The sequence below is a fragment of the Phodopus roborovskii genome, unplaced genomic scaffold (assembly GCF_943737965.1).
Source record: "Phodopus roborovskii unplaced genomic scaffold, PHOROB, whole genome shotgun sequence".
NCBI lineage: Eukaryota > Metazoa > Chordata > Mammalia > Rodentia > Cricetidae > Phodopus > Phodopus roborovskii.
Genome location: NW_026126433.1, coordinates 32556708 through 32573739, shown reverse-complemented (window position 1 = coordinate 32573739; position 17032 = coordinate 32556708). Strand labels below are relative to the sequence as shown.

The window sequence follows — 17032 nt, the reverse complement described above, 5'->3', positions numbered from 1 at the left end:
GGCGCATCCTGCTCTCTTTTCCCGGGTGCTGAGCCATCTCCCTTCCCTCTTAGCCAGGTCCCCTTTCCCCCTGCTCCCTGCCATACACGAAAGCTGCTCCTGTACCTGACTGGCCAACCCCAAGCCTTCCCGATTCTCCCTTTTACAGCTCTCGCCCCTCCAGTGCCGACGCTAGAGACTTTACTCCAGGGGCTTCCTCCTCACTGGGGAGTTGCTGGGAAGAGCAAAAAAAGGCGCTGTTGTAGGCTCCAAAATAAACACCTGAATTCGTGATGGCATCGACAGAGGCTCTTAATGGATTAAAAGTTTCAAAACAAACAATAACGCTTTGGAAAAAGGTCAGATTGGTTGAAGTTGCTACTTGAAAGCAGTGTTTGCACTTCCCTGTTTACTCAATAAGTGTTGTAAATGCGGGGTGATAATCTGAGTTTCTCAGGACTTTCCTGATGTGTTGTGTAGTCTCATAAGTTTAGAGATAAATTGGACGCACGGTGAGCCACAGTCGTTGAGATACGTCCCTCCACTAATTGAAACTGTTTGATGCAGTTGCAGTCTTTGTAGTGTAAAATTTTAAGCTTTATTCTTGTCAGCAGTGGGGAACCAACTTCCTTGAATTAAAATAGCATTGCCACTTTGGAATTCCCAACCTCGAGTTTGTTGAGTAGAGAAGAAATACTAACTTAGTAGTTTTGTTGGATAGAGGAAGATTTACTCCATTTTTGCCTAACCTGGCATGGTGGTGATGGCACACACCTGTTAACACCAGCATTCTTTAACCTCAGCAGAGGCAGTCAGATCTCAAGTTAAGAGACCAGCCTGATCTACTTAAGTGAGTTTCCAGGAATAGCCAGGGCTACATAGACAGGTCTCAAACAAACAAATGCAGGGTGTGTTGGCTTAATCCAAGCAAGTAGATCTCTGAGTTCCAGTCTAGCCTGCTCTACAGAGCAAGTTCCAGGACAGCGAGGACTAACTACACAGAGAAACCCTGTCTCAAAAAAAGTGATAATACAGACCATTCACATAGGATAAAATAGTCACTTTATAGTCATAAACAGCCTGTGCTACATGTAAATTATAATCAACCTGTGTATAATTACATTTATTCTAAAATTTATTTTCTCTAGAAAAAGATAATGGATTTTGTATTCAGTCTGAAATCCTTGTGTTTGATACACCCTGATGAACTATCTTGATGGACTAGCTTATTAATAAGGTATGGTTGTAGCTTGAATTTTTAGCAGTCTAGCTATCACTTTTTTGTTGTTTTAATTGCCTTTTACTGGGAGATCTAAAACACCTCATGCCAGGCTTAGCTACTCACAGTGATACTAGTACTCAGGAGGTAGGAGCAGGAGCATCAGCACAAGTTTGAGGGCTGCCTTAGAGTGAAACCGTGTTGCTAACAAAACAGAACACCTGCTGGCAATTCTATTTCTACATCCAAGCATCATAAGGAAGGTCCCCTCTTTATACATGGAGATTTCGATTTTTTTTTTCCTGAGACAAGTTTTCACTTATGTAGCTAGATTCTCCTGCCTTAGTGCCAAGTGTTAAAATTATATATGTACCTGGCACTTCTGGCCAGGAGATTTTACATTTTTAGGGATGCTTGAACTAGAAAGCACAAAAGGAGTAAAACTGGTGCTAAGAATATGGTCTGCTCTTTCAGCAGGGTTGAATGTCTGCCTGTACTTTCAGGCATGACCATGGAGAAAAGTGGGAACATACAATTGGAGATCCCTGACTTCAGCAACTCTGTTCTAAGCCACCTCAACCAGCTACGGATGCAAGGCCGTCTCTGTGATATTGTGGTCAATGTGCAAGGACAAGCTTTTCGGGCTCACAAAGTAGTACTGGCTGCCAGCTCTCCTTATTTCCGGGATCACATGTCCTTGAATGAAATGAGTACTGTGTCCATTTCTGTCATCAAGAACCCTACTGTTTTTGAAGAGCTCCTTTCTTTCTGTTACACAGGGCGGATATGCCTGCAACTAGCAGATATTATCAGCTACCTAACAGCCGCTAGTTTTCTGCAGATGCAGCATATTATCGACAAATGTACACAGATCCTAGAGGGCATTCATTTCAAAATTAATGTGGCTGAAGTTGAAGCAGAATTAAGTCAAACGAGGACAAAGCACCCAGAGAGACCTCCAGAGTCTCACAGGGTTACACCAACTCTAAACCGCTCACTTAGCCCAAGACATAATGCTACAAAGGGAAACTGGAGGGGACAGGTCAGTGCTGTGCTGGATATCAGAGAGTTCAGTCCCCCTGAGGAATCTACCAGTCCTCAGATAATCGAACAGAGTTCTGATGTAGAGAGCCGGGAGTCCATTCTTCGAATCAACAGAGCAGGACAGTGGTATGTGGAAACAGGAATAGCAGACCAGGGGGCACGGAGTGGAGATGAAGTTAGGGTCCTTGGAGCAGTGCACATCAAAACTGAAAATCTGGAAGAGTGGCTTGGGCCAGAGAATCAGCCTTCGGGAGAAGATGGGAGTAGTGCAGAGGAAGTCACAGCCATGGTGATTGACACCACAGGCCATGGTTCTATAGGACAGGAAAGTTACAATTTAGGGTCTTTAGAAGCCAAGGTAGCTCGGCCAACCAGCAGTGAAGTTGACAGGTAAGTTTTGTTTTCCCATTTGAAGCTATTGTGTAAACTTTAAATGAGCCTTCTGTGTTACAGAGAGCATTTTTCTTACCTGATGTTCCTATTCAACTTACTTTGAGAGACTGGAAACATGCCAAAGGCTTGCGTTGTTTTTTTTCAAAGCAGGAAGCTCCTGGTTCTGAAGTATTCATGATATAAGAGCTATGGTAAAAATCAGATAGCATCTGCAGCCACTCTACAATCAGTTATTGCCAGGGCTTTCTCTGAATTCTAGGCAAGGCGCTGATTGTCAGAAGGTATCTGGTAATGTTGCCCTTTCTCATTATAACATCACACAGGTAGGTAACTTGGAAAGTTTTACTTTCCTTATATTATTTCTGTATATTATTTCTCTTTGCCCTTACCACCAAATTAGAGAAAGTCTGGTACCATCAGTAATTGTTCTTTTTCAAATTAGAGTAAATATAGTACAATTCTAAAGAACAGCGTTTTCAATGTCTTTGAAGTGTCACCTCACCTAGTGATGTTTCCCTTGAAGCTGCTATTACCCTAGGCCTCACCAGTGCTGCCATGGCCTGTGCCCTTCACTGTTTTTTCCCTAATGTACCAAATGTGTTGGATCATTTCCTTCTGATGGAAATAGCAATGTCTTTCATCTAGTCAATTGAAAGAAAATGGTACTAGTTTAGATTGGTAACATCATATGTTCTTTTTTTATTTTCACCTATTTATTTATTGAGAAAGGTTTCTATAGCCAAGGTTGTTCTAGAATCCAGGTCTCAGCCTCCTGAGTGCTGGGATTACTGGCATGAGCCACCATGTTTAGATTTTGTTGTTGTTGTTTTGTTTTTGAGACATGGTTTTTCTGTGTAGCTCTGGCTGTCCTGGAACTCACTCCTGTAGACTAGGCTGCCTATGCCTCTTGAACACTGTACTGTAATTAAAGGAGTGTACCACCACCACCCAGCTCATGTTTGGATTTTTTTTTTTTTTTTTTTTTTTTTTTTGATGCAAGGTCTTACTCCATAGTTTAAGATGGTAAGATGGTCTATGGCTTATTGTGTAGCCTAGGCTAGCTGCAAACTCATGCATTCTTCCTGCCTTAGGCACCCAGGCCCTAAATTAAAGGCTGGCTTGTTCTTTTCCCTGCTTGAAATAGATTGACATGGGTAAAGGCACTTAGAACCAAGCCTGACCATCTGAGTTCAGTCCCTGGGACCCACTTGGCAGAAGGAAAGAATGGAATCTAATAAGTTGTTAGTTATACACACATGCTAGCACACACATGCCTCATAAATACACAAATAAATAAATGTGAAATTGATCTTGGGAGCAATTAAAACCAACTAACTCGTTTCTTTGGTTGATAGCTGATCATGTAGACATTTAGTAGGATATTTTAACCACGAAAGTTGTCTTGATTTGAGTATCTCTCATCATGTGACCTTAATGGTCTAAATATGCTTGAGCACAGAATCTATATTCATCCCCAGTGTTGGTAACTGTTGTCCTCCTGCATTAGAACTATATAAGTACTACCTCCTTAAATGAAAAACAAAAAGCTTTAGTTTATATAAACTATGAGTGGATTACCATAAGAGAAGGAAGCCAAAACCCCAATATTTAACATACAAGAACCAAAATCTCCAGGCATCATGGAGCATGCCTAGAATCCTAGCACTTGGGAGGTTGAACCAGAAGGAGCCTAGCTTGTATAGTGAATGCCAGGCTATCCAAGGCTTCGTTAGCAAAATCATAGCTCATAAAAGCAAAACAAAACTACAGACTGGGTTTCATGTATGTTTTTACTCCCCTTTCAGTACTTATTAGAGTAGAAAATTTGTATGTAGCCTTCACCTTCTCTTATGGTCTATTTGCTTTGTCACTCTAAAAATATTTCTGTTTTATTTAGTCCTATTCCTCAGCTATAAGATAAAGGAGAAACAGCATTCAAGTTCTTTGGCACTACTTGTCTATTGGTCCCCTTTATGCTCCTTTTCCAACAGATTTAGCCCCTCCGGCAGTGTTGTTTCCATGACAGAAAGATACAGAGCCAGAAGTGAATCTCCTGGGAGAATGGATGAGCCTAAGCAACTTAGCTCCCAGGTATGTAGTTTGGGACTTAGGGTTGCTGTGTCCGTTGAAGAACTTGTCACTGAATAAACAGAATATAATGAATAAAAAAGATGTAGGACAAACAGTGGCCCTGTTAAATCCTGGATTTGATATATATTAGTTTTTTTTCTTAATCTTGCTTGTAAACATGCTAGAATTAGAATAACTATGGAGGTGGAATAATGGCTCAGCAGTTAGAAGTACTTACTGCTCTTGCTGAAAACCCTAGTTTGTTTCCCGGTGCACAACCGTTTGTAACTCCAGTTCCAAGGGATCCAGTGACTATAAATACCAGACACACATGTAGAACTTGTTCCTGATTATAAAGATACCAAAAAAAAAATTAACTCCTTCTTAACATTACACCTTTGGGTCACTTAGAACTTGGATTTAAAACAATTTGATTTGGGGTAGGTAGAGAATATATGTATGTATAGGTCTATATAATATGTATGTATAAGCAAATTGCTTATGCATTTTGTAATCTTTTGTTTGAAAGTACCTTTGTATTGATTTGCATCCTGAATCTTCCATCATAATACAAAGTTCTAAAGGCTAGAGGGAGTCCTGCACATCTCTAATCCCAACACTTGGGAAATAGAGGCAGGATTGCTGCAAATTTGAGGCCAGCCTGAGTTAATTAATGAGTTCCAGGCCAGTCTGGGTTGTAGAGAAAAACTCACCAGGCCTTGGTGGTTCACGCCTTTAATACTAGCACTCAGGAAGAAGGAGGGTCTCCATGAGTTTGAGGCCAGCCTATTTTACAGAGTGACAGCCACAGGACAGCCACATCAGTTACACAGAAAAACCCTGTCTCCAGAAACTTAAAAAAGAAACAAACAATTACAAAGACTCATGAGAATGATGTTTTCAGCCCGGTGGTGGTGCATGCCTTTAGTCCCAGCACTCAGGAGGCAGAGGCAGGCAGATCTCTGTGAGTTTGAGACCAACCTGGTCTACAAGAGCTAGTTTCAGGACAACCTCCAAAGCCGCAGAGAAACCCTGTTTCGAAAAACCAAAAAAAAAAAAAAAAAAAAAAAAAAAAAAAGAAAGAGAGAGAGCAAGGAAATGATGTTTTCTATATTCTTCCCAACTATCCTTAGCTAATGAATTAGTTGGTTGGCATTTTTTGTTTGTATTTCACAGATCTTAATTATTGAGAATCGATTTTCAAAGCTGTAAGCCACATAAAACACAATAGATTAGAGACTTTAGCTGGCAAAAAGGAAATAAAGTAGGTTAAGAGTGCCTAACTTGCCAGGCATAGTAATGCACAACTTTAATGGCAGTACTGGGGAGCAGAGGCAGGTGGCTGGATCTCTGTCATTTAGAAGCAAATTCTAGACCAGCCAGGGCTTTGGTTACATGGTAAGACCCTGTCTTTAAAAAAAAAAAAAAAAAAAAAAAAAAGAATAGCTTATTTTTTTTAACCTCTATTACAATTTCTTGTTATCTTAAAAAACCTCTGGACATTTGCTATGTATTTTAGTATATTAATAGCAGGTTTTTTGTTGGTGGTGTTTTGAGGTAATATCTCCATAGCCCAGGTTGACCTCAAACATGATCCTCTTGATTTTGCCTCCCTAGGGTTGTGATTACAGATATGTGCCAATATACCATACTGTTTTTTACTTTTGATTGAGTGTTGTTGGAGGTGTTCAGAGCTAAGAGGAAAAGTAGTTAGAATGCTTTTTTCTCCCAATCTCTCAAATCTTATATAATAACATTCAAAGGTAACTAGTTATACAAATAGATGCAGTGATTAGGGCAGATCTTAACAGGTTTATAGACTAATCATACAAACACACAAAAAAATATATAAGGTGTTCGAAGGCATTTACCAGACTTAGTGTCTAATGCAAGTACAGTTAAACAGGTCTGTGTATTTGTGTGCAGAGGGTGGTGCACACAGATATATGAAGGTTAGAAGTAAACCTCAGATGTTGCACCTTTTACCCTGATTTTCCTTCAGTGAGAGTCTCTCACTGGCCTCAGACTCAAAAGGCTCTGCTAGGCTGGCTGGCCAGGGATCCCTGTTTGTGTCTGCAAAAACTCGTGCAGTCACACCCAGCTTTTATACATGGGTTCTGAGGATTGAACTCAGTCCTAGTGTTTACATGGCATGTAAGTACTTTACTGACTGAACCATCTCCTTGGCTGTAGATTTTTTTTTTCTTGTAACTAAGCAGAAATTAAATGCAGTTTCTATCTTCCTTCCCTTTTCTTTCTCTTAAAAAAAAAGATTTATTTTTAATTATCTGTGTCTATATGTGGTTTTGTATACATGAGTACAAGTGCCTATGGAGGCCAGGAGAGGGCCTTGGTGTCTGCAGTGGTTTGAATGAACATCCCCAATAGGCTCATATAATTGAATGATTGGTTCCCAGTTGCAGAAGGATTAGGATGTGTGGCCTTGTTGGAAGAGGTGTATTACTGAGGGTGGGCTTTGAGCTTTCAAAAGCCCACACCAGTCCATCTGGCTCTCTGCCTCCTACCTGGGGGTTGGATCAGATGTGAACTCTCTGCTGCTACTCTAGCACATGCCTGCTACAATCCCAACCATGATGATCGTAGACTGACTACCCCTCCGAAATTGTGAGCAAGTCTCCAATTAAATGCTTTATTGTATACATTGCCTTGGCCATAGGGTAGGGTTTCATCACAGCAATAGTAACCCTAAGACAGCTCCAGGAGTTCAAGGGGTTGTGAATGCTGAGAACAGAATGCAGGTCCTCTAGAAGAGCAACAAATGCATTTAACTATTGAGCCATACCTCTAACTCCATCCTCTTCTATTTTGAGATACGAGACCTCTGTTGCCCAGACTATTCTTAAACTCTTTGGGTTAAAATCTGCCTGCCTTAGTCTCTCCAAGTAACTGGGGCTACTGTTTTGCACCACTCTGTCAGGATTTAAATGTTTTTCTGTTTTACCTCCGCCTCCCAAATATTGGAATTACAGTAGTACAATACCATGCCTGGCCTAAATGTAGTTTGTAATTGTTACTAGAATAGAGATCATATTGGAATTATATAAGGGTGTTTACCTTGCTTACGCGAAAGATAGTGTCTATAAAGAAATAGGATATAAAACTATCTAAGGCTGGTGCAGTGGTTCCTTAGGTAAGAACACCTACCAAGCCTGATACCCGGGACCACATGGTGAAAGGATAAGACTAATTGCTATGAGCTGTCCTCTGATATCTTACACACCACACATTCTCTCCCCCCACCCCCATCCCCCGCCACTATAAATAATGTATAATGTAATTTTAAGATTTTTTTTAGAAACTTTATTTCCACAGGATTGGGGGGGGGGGTGTCTGATGTCATGTTGAGAACTGAACTTGGGTCCCCTGGAAGAACAGCAAATACTATTACCACCAAGCCATCTATCTCTGTTGTAGAATATTATTTTAAGGTGTGCTACTTTTGTTTATGCTCTGGAACATCTTTTTAATGATGCAAAGATATGTTTGATTAAGTATAATTCACCTACGGTCTGGAGGCTGGGTCAGCAATTAACTGACAAGAAGTTGTAGGGAAGAGCAGGGTGGAGAAGGTTTTTAAGGAAGGGTGAGAACAAGCATGAGGAGTTCTTGGAGGATGAGAAGAGGTGAGGTAGGTGAGCTACTTGTTTTTCAACCTCTGTGGGAAGCAGGGTTATATACCTCAGCCTTTAAATCTTGAATTCTTTAGTGGGTCAGAGAGAGTCTGTGCCTGAGGGAACAAATTCACTTGCAGCCTGTCTGCTACTAGGAGCAGCATAGTAGCAGTTGCGGAATAGGATAGCTGTAGCTTAAAAGGCAAAAACAATTAAAAAAGAAAACAACACATCTCTCCCTAACAAATGTAATACTTACAAAAAAAAAAAAAAAGTACTATCTAGAAATGATTCAAAGAATAAAATAGATCTACACAATTTAATATATAAGAAAATATATTAGGGTAAGTCCACTTACCAGTTATTTTCCTATGCCACAGAAGGCCAAAGCAGGGCAAAGATTTATATTTTTAGTGCATGTATTTGCTTTTGTATGTGTGTGGTGGGTGTGCACATGTACATGCCACAAAGGATGTGGGTATTAGAGAATGGCTTGTAGGAGTTGGTTCTGTTCTTCTATCATGTGGACCAGCTTAGGTTGTCAGGCATGGAGACAGCAGGTACCTTTACCTGCTGAGATATCTTACTGGCCAATTTACATTGGTATGATGCACTGAAAATCCTGGAGAAACTGGGCAGTGATGGCACACACTTTTAATCCCAGCACTCAAGAGACTTAGGCAGATCTCTCAGAGTTCTAGGACAACCAGGGCTACAGAGAAACCCTGTCTCAAAATCAACCAATTATTCAAAACAAGAAAATGCTGGAGCAACCAGGCTTTGGAGACAGAGGCAGGTGGATCTCTGTGAGATGGAGGGAGGGCTCCCTGGCCTACAGAATGAGTTCCAAGACAGTCAGGACTACACAGAGAAACACTGTCTCAGAAGAAATAAAATAATACTGGAGCTGTAGAACACCTACTTTGAAGGCATGAAACTTAGGCTCAATACCCAGCATTAGCACTTCAAAAAGAGAGAGAGTGAGGGAGAGAGAACAAAAGATTTGCCTAACATGTATTAGGCCCTGGATTTGATCTGCAACCCTTAAAAAACATACAGGCAAAAAAACCAAACAAACAAAAACCCTGGGACCAGTAAGATGGGTCGTCACCTGGTAAAAGCCCATGATTGCCGATCCTGATGACCTGAGTTCCATCCCCAGCACCCACATGATAGGAGAAAACAGACTCCCTCAAGTTGTCTTTTGACTTGTATGCACATAGTTCATGAACAGACATACAAATAAGTAGATGCAATAAAAGATTTTTAACTCATTGATAGACTAGACTTTCTGACTATAATGGTGAATCTGGAACAGATTACCAAAGTTACTTCTTAAAAACATTTTCTTTTTTTCTGCCACTGGAAAGTTAAAAATACTTGACCTAATTTTCCATGTCCATTAAAGTCTTTCTAGCTCAGCTGTCCCACTACTCATCAGCATTTACTGTCAGTTTGACATGTAGACTTCAGTGCATGCTATTAACCCCATCAGATTCTTTCTCTTGAGCCTGAGATTCTTCCCTTATCTGAGTCCACTGAAAGCTCCTCTCCCAAATTGTCCTTACCCTAATGAGTCCAATGCTGTTTGATCTTTTTTCTTAAAACACTATTTTAGCATTTCACATACTGTACATTATTACTTGTTTTATGGAAGGCAAGCGCTCTACATTGAAGAAAATCCTAAGCCTCCTACCTTTTTCTGATTCTCTAATTCATATAAATTGTTCCTTTCCTGGTTGTTTGACTTTGTGGTTCTTGTCAGATTGAAGTTTCCTTGAGAGCAAAGACTGTTTCTAATCTTATTTATATCTTTGACATTGTCATGTCAGTTTTACTTCTAACAATAGTAACAGTTGATTTTGTCATTGCAAATATCACATTTGTAACTACTGAACGGGGTTATTTACTTGCTTGTGAAATTTCCAATTAAAGGGGGAAGCTAAAACTCCCAGCTTTGAAGAGCTTTAAATAACAGTAGTAATTTTTGGTTCCTTTTCAGTTTTTTGGGTATTTGTTAACACTTAAAGATTAAAATGATGGGAAACTTTGAAGTCCATGTCAAGTACATGGGATGCTTGTTTTACAACATGTAGAAATTAGCCAGGCAATGGTGGCACACTAGGAACTCTTGAGTTTGAGGCCAGCCTGGTCTACGCAGAGAAACCTTGTCTTGAAAAACCAAGAAAAAGTATAGACATTTTCAGAGGTGATGGTTCACCCCTCTAATCTCAGCACTTGGGAAGCTGAGTCAGAAGGATCAGTTTGAGTTTGAAGTCAGTCTGGACTATATAGAATTTCTAAGTCAACCCATGCTATAGAGTAATACTATATATCAAACTGACAAAAAGTAAAAGAAATTGTTCATTTACATGAATATGTTGTTTGCTTTTTCAAGACTGGAAATTCTTTGTGTAGCTCTGGCTGTCCCAGAACTTACTCTGTAGACAAGACTGGCCTTGGACTCGAGAGCCACCTGCCTCTGCCTCCCAAAAGACAAATTGTGCCATACCTGGTAAATAATTAATTCTTAAAATGGGTTTTTAAACCAGGTACTGATTGAATTCATGGATATTTGGCAATGCAGAATATCCCTGTATGTATATATTGTAGGAAATTGCTAAGTGAGACAGAAAAAAAAAAAAGAGGTACCCATTTTTATAGCCTTCATTTCTTTATTGTTTTTTACAATTAAGTGTGTGCGTGTGAGTGCACACATTTGTGTGAGCACAGAAGTAGCAGCAGCCATAACTGCTGGAGGTCAGAGGACAATTTGCAGGAATCAGCAGCTGTCTTCATCCACCAAGTGGGTCCTGAGGATTGAACTCAGATTATCGACTTTGGGGTGGGGGGGGGTGCTGCTGTTTTGAGACAGATTCTCTCTATGTAAACCTGGCAATCCTCCTGGAACTCAACAGTGTAGAACAGGCTGCCCTTGAACTCCTGAGTGCTGGGATTAAAGGCCCCAGTTGTCTGACTTTTCATCAAGTGTTTTCACCCACTGAGCCAACTTGCCATCTTTCCTCCTTTGCCAAAGTTCAAAGCAAAAAAAAAAAAAAAAAAAAAAATCTACCAAAAAAAATCTCTTTAATTGCAACTTTACTACAATCATTTTAAATGAGATTAGTCACAGTGATTGGTTTTTGTAATCATAGTTCAGTGGTTGTTTAAAATGTATCATTTCCTGTATGCACAGAACTGCTGTGGTGTGACTTTCTTCAAAATTAGGAAGTTCTTTTTAGGAAATTCTATCCTCATGATTATAAATAAAATAAATTTGAAATTGACTTGCCACCTGAGGTCAGGAAGAGAACTGGATGCAAAATATATGTACATTCATGTGAGTTTATAATACTTAGCATATACACACAAATATGTTTGTAATGTTTAATTATTGCTAAGTTATTGAAAATACTCAAGTGTATTAGTTTATTCAGCACTCAATATAGCCTCTGAAGGAAATGAGCAAGAAAACTAAGGCTAATAAATAGAACTCAAATTTGAACACAGGGCACTCTTAACTGTTATGTGATGTCATGCATTCAAATTTTTCCAAAGTACCTGAGTTTGATGATATAATACCAGCCATACAGGAGACTAAGCAGGAAGATATCTTTTTATTTTATTTATGTTTTATGTATGGTTGCTCTGCATGTATACCTACATACCAGAAGACAGCATCTGATCCTATTATAACTAGTTGTGAGCCACCATGTAGGTGCTGTGAATTGAACTCAGAACCTCTGGAAGAGCAGCCAATGCCTTAAGCAATCTCTCTAGCCCAGGAAGATATCTTGAGCTAGGGATCTTTGAGGCTAGTCTGGGCAATATATTTGGACTTAGTTGCTAAAATAAGATTTTTTTTTTTTTTAATGTTTTTGTTTTTTGAGACTAAGTCTCACTTGTAGCTCTGACTGATCTTGAACTTGTGGTATTCCTCCTATGTCTACCTGAGTGCTGGAATTGTAGATTACAAGTGTGAGCCATCATGACCATTTAAGATTCTTAAGACTATATCTCAAGGTACTATTAGCAATTTTTAATCTCATGAGAATCCTACAAATTTGGAACACCATGTGATGACCTTTTTAATGAATGGAAAAATTGAACCTCAGAGAAATTGCTCTTGTTTTGTCCTTGATCACTTAGGTTTTATTAGTAAGATACTTCCTTATTCTTTCTGTGAGTTCTATTTTGATGACCTAGAGAAATGAATAAAAATTCTGTGTGAAACAAATCAAAAGTTAAGTGCTAGGGATCATAGTCTGTACTCCTTACTGGGTAAGTTGAAGCAGGAAGATTGCCAAAAGTTTAAGACCAGTCTGGGCTACAAGTGAGATCCTGTCTTAAAAAACCCATAAACCTCAGTATACATCTCACCGGTGATTTTACATACTGATTTCCAAATCTGCTGAGGAACTGCCTCCTTTGGAAATGCTAAAAAGCCCTGTCAGGCTAGCATGTGAGAAATCAACAAATGATTGTTTTTAGAAACTAAAACATACGGGCATCGGTGGCTCACTCCTTTAATCCCAGCACTTGGGAGGCAGAGGCAGGCGGATCTCTGTGAGTTCAAGGCCAGCCTGGTCTACAGAGTGAGTTCCAGAACAACCTCCAAAGCAATACAGAGAAACCCTGTCTCAAAAACAAAAAAAAAAAAAAGAAAGAAAGAAAAAACTAAAACATATGGAGTTGTTAACTAGGTGGGTCTTTCTCTAGTTAATCTAATATTTTGTTTTCTTTACACTAATATCTTGGCTTCTGTTCAAAATTGTAATTATTTCCTACATGATTTTGTTTTTAAGAAAATTGACTGTAATGACTTTAGTAGTCAACAGCATCCCCTCCAGAAAAATTACTAATTTCTGAATAGTGATATTGAACATAACATTTTGAGCTAAATTATTTATCACAGTAAAACATATTTTAAGATTTATTTGTTTTATTTATTAGACAGAGTTTGACTATGTAGTCCTGGCTGTCCTCAAACTCACTGTGTAGACCAATCTGTTCTAGAACTCAAGATCTCTACTGGCCTCTGCCTTGCAAGTTTTGGGACTAAAGACATGCACCACCATGCCCAGCTTTATTATTTCTTCAAATTATGCATGTTTCTGTGGGGGTGGGGGCGGGCTATGTGCAAATGCCTGAAGAAGCCAAAAGCTACAGGTAATTGTAAGCAACCAGACATAGGGTGCTAGGAACTAAACTTTGGTCCTCTGCAAGAGCACATTCTTAACATCTCAGCCATTTTTCCAGAGTCTTATCCTGCCAGCGTTCAGATGAGAAAACGCATTGTCTTCAGCCAGTTTACTCTGAAATCACTTAAAGCTTTTTTGTTTTTTTAGGGAACTGGAGAGATAACTCAGTGGTTAAGAATACTGGCTGCTCTTCTAGAGGACCCAGATTCAATTCCTAGCATCTACAAGGGACTCAAAACTGTTTGTAACTCCAGTTTTAGGGGACTTGGCACCCACTTCTAGTGTTCAAGAGCACCAGGCATACATGATGCATAGACATCCATGCAGGCAAAATACCCATACATAAAATAATAAAAAAATATAAAGAATTTTTTTAGTTTTTAGCATGATAATGATGTCTATTGTTGTCTACAAATTGTCTATATTTTATATAAAGCTAGCTAACTGCTAGTTAACATGGTGTAATGATAATGTCATAAAGGAAATTTTACTATATTTGCCTTTATGTACTCCACACTTTCATATATAGTAGACATAAGCCACATTTTAATTTTGTTTTAGTTAGTTTAAAACAATTCAGAGTTTTTCTCAATTTCATTAGGCATATGACAAATGCCAATAGTTACTACATTGAGTAGTTCAAAGTATAGAACATTTCCATCACAGAAAGTTCTATATACTCTGTAGTGATTTTCTAGAATATAGTTGTAAGGATGGAATCAAGAGATGGTACTATGGGCTCATATTCCTATTACTGTAAAATAGTACTAAAGAAAAAGCTTGACTTTTGGTTTTAGTTTTTTGAGAACATGTCTCATGTAGCCCAGGCTGGTCCTCAACTCCCTATGTAGCCAACAATAATCTTAAACTCCTAATCCTGATGTTTCTACATCTCAAATGTAGCAGAGGCTTAAGAAGGATTCAGTTCATCAACCAGAACTTTGGGTTGCTCTTTTTTTTCCTTAAAATGCATTTATTTTCACCTTATTTGCATTGGTGTTTTACCTGTATATAAGTCTGTGTAAGGGTGTCAGATCTTGGAGTTACAGACAGTTGTTAGCTGCTTTTTGGGTACTGGGAATTGGACCTGTATCCTCTGGAAGAACAGTCAGTGCTTCCAACTGCTGAGCCATCTCTCCAGCCTCTGTGTTGGTCTTTCTACAGCATTGGAATAAATAATCTCAGAATTCTCTCAATACTATTTCTTTGTTTTGCTTTGTTTTTGAAACTGTGTTCCTTGTTGCCAAGTTCTCTTTTTTCTTTTAAATTTATTTTATGTGCATTGGTGTGTAGGTGTCATCCCTTGCAGCTACAGTTACAGACCGTTGTTAGCTGCCATGTGGGTGCAGGGAATTGAACACAGGTCCCCTGGAAGAGCAGCTAGTGCTCTTAATCACTGAGCCATCTCTCCAACTCCCCTCAGAATCCTTCTTACATTATTATGTTAATATATTTACTTTTTGGTAATAATGAATTTCCCTAATGCTCTCTATTACAAGTAAGTGTGTTGGGGTAGGACTGTAACTAAGGGGTAAAGCATTTGCCTAGCTTGCACAAGGCCCTCATTCTATTCCTTACACCACACAGACACACACATCTTAGTAACAGGAATAGGTAGATAGGGTTGCTTTTAACATATATGCTTAATGTTATATAATAGTCATTATTTTCTTCTGATGCAGGTAGAAGAGTCAGCAATGATGGGAGTAAGTGGCTATGTGGAATATCTCCGAGAACAGGAAGTATCTGAGCGGTGGTTCCGGTATAATCCCCGTCTCACCTGCATCTACTGTGCCAAATCTTTCAACCAAAAGGGAAGTCTGGACCGCCACATGCGCCTGCATATGGGAATCACACCATTTGTCTGCCGAATGTGCGGAAAAAAGTATACCCGGAAAGATCAGCTGGAATATCATATCCGCAAGCACACAGGCAACAAGCCCTTTCACTGTCACGTTTGTGGCAAAAGTTTTCCCTTCCAGGCCATCTTGAATCAGCATTTTCGAAAAAACCACCCTGGCTGTATTATACCCCTGGAAGGGCCTCATAGCATTTCTCCTGAAACAACTGTCACATCTCGGCAAGCTGAAGAAGGGTCACCTACACAGGAAGAAACAGTTGCTCCTGGAGAATCTGCCCAGGGCTCAGTGTCTACTACTGGGCCAGATTGAAACATTGAGGGGGCGGAGGCAGACCCTCTTCCCCTTTGGGCCGCAACCAGCCCATATCAGGACCATGGGCTGGTACTTCGATTCACAAAATGCCACATTGCTCAACTAGAAGATGTTCCCATGGTGTTGCCAAATTAGAGGGTCAACATGCAGCAAGCACTAAAGGCTCTTCTCTTTCCCACCTCACACTTTGGAAAATAATCAAGCAAATCAGCTTCTAATTCAGGGATCAACAGCCTTGGTTTGTTAACTTTATAAGAAAAAAATGTTTTTAACAAAACTGATCAGTAAATGGTCATTTATCTACCAGTCACGATTGAACACTGTACGTAGGTCCATATCATCTTGGTGGGTGAAATCCTAGACCTTTAAAAAAAAATAAGCGCAGCAGGATCTTTGGCCAACTGAAGCAGCCTATCAGAAGGGGCAAATGTAGTCACAATGGTAGAAAGAGGAATCTTTCTTTTCTGTTTCCTGCCAGAGCATGCATTTGCATATTTTAAGAAAAAGAAATGAATACTGGTGGTTCTTACTATTCTAAAAGGTTAGACTGTCTTTGCCCTGGAGAGGCATCTACCACTTTGCCTGGATGTTTCATGTGATTGGCTACGTTGGAGCAGTAGTATGGTGAGCAGCGTCATCTGAAGCATGCAAACAGGTAGAAGTAAAGGGAGCAGCCCAGCACTTGCAGTGAGCGCTTCTACATGTGGGAGCTTGAGAAGGGGGAGCAGGAAAGGAAGTGTTCATGTTTTGCAAATAGTACAGTGCAGAGCCAAACTGCAGCTTTCTGATTGGTGTTTGTAAACCATAATACTTGGGTACATCCTTGGTTGTTAGAAAAATGTTTCTAGTTGTGTGAGTTATCCTGTTAGGCTGACTACCAAAATGTCATCCTCTGCAGCTCCTAGTTTTATATAACAGCAATATTGTACATCAGAAATGTCACCTTCAGTGAAAAGATCCTGGATTGTATTTTTAAGTCCCCAGGTCTCTACATTTGATAACTTTTATATGAAGTTTTTTAACAGGTTTTTTTTTTTTCCCTGCAGTGTTGTAGTTGAAGAGAAATTCAACACTGTTGTTCTTATTGCAACCACAGTTTCATTTCCTTCTACGTCTTTTGTACTTTATATTTTCAGTCTAATGAATAACCTCACTTAAATCTATGTCTTGGATTTGCAAATCTATATATAATTCATAAACCAATTTTTAAATAATACACTACAGGGCACTTCACTTACAAGAAACTATCTTGCACAACTGTGTTGCAATAAATAATCAAGGGATCAATTTTTATCAGGTATGGGTACATAATCATTCCTA

At 39.4% G+C, this 17032-nt stretch overlaps 1 protein-coding gene across 2 annotated transcripts; it reads left to right on the top strand.

Moving 5' to 3' along the window:
- Nucleotides 1-227: 227 nt before the first annotated feature.
- Zbtb37 (zinc finger and BTB domain containing 37) lies at nt 228-16116 on the top strand. 2 transcript variants are annotated; one of them, XM_051186078.1, is made up of 4 exons: nt 228-338; nt 1676-2632; nt 4627-4726; nt 15221-16116. In XM_051186078.1, the coding sequence occupies exons 2-4, from the start codon at nt 1704-1706 to the stop codon at nt 15707-15709; spliced, it is 1518 nt and encodes a 505-aa protein (XP_051042035.1). In that variant the 5' UTR covers nt 228-338; nt 1676-1703; the 3' UTR covers nt 15710-16116. The 2 variants fall into 2 exon arrangements, with proteins under 2 accessions (XP_051042035.1, XP_051042034.1); XM_051186077.1 differs by having other exon boundaries at nt 234-338; nt 1702-2632.
- Nucleotides 16117-17032: the final 916 nt, after the last annotated feature.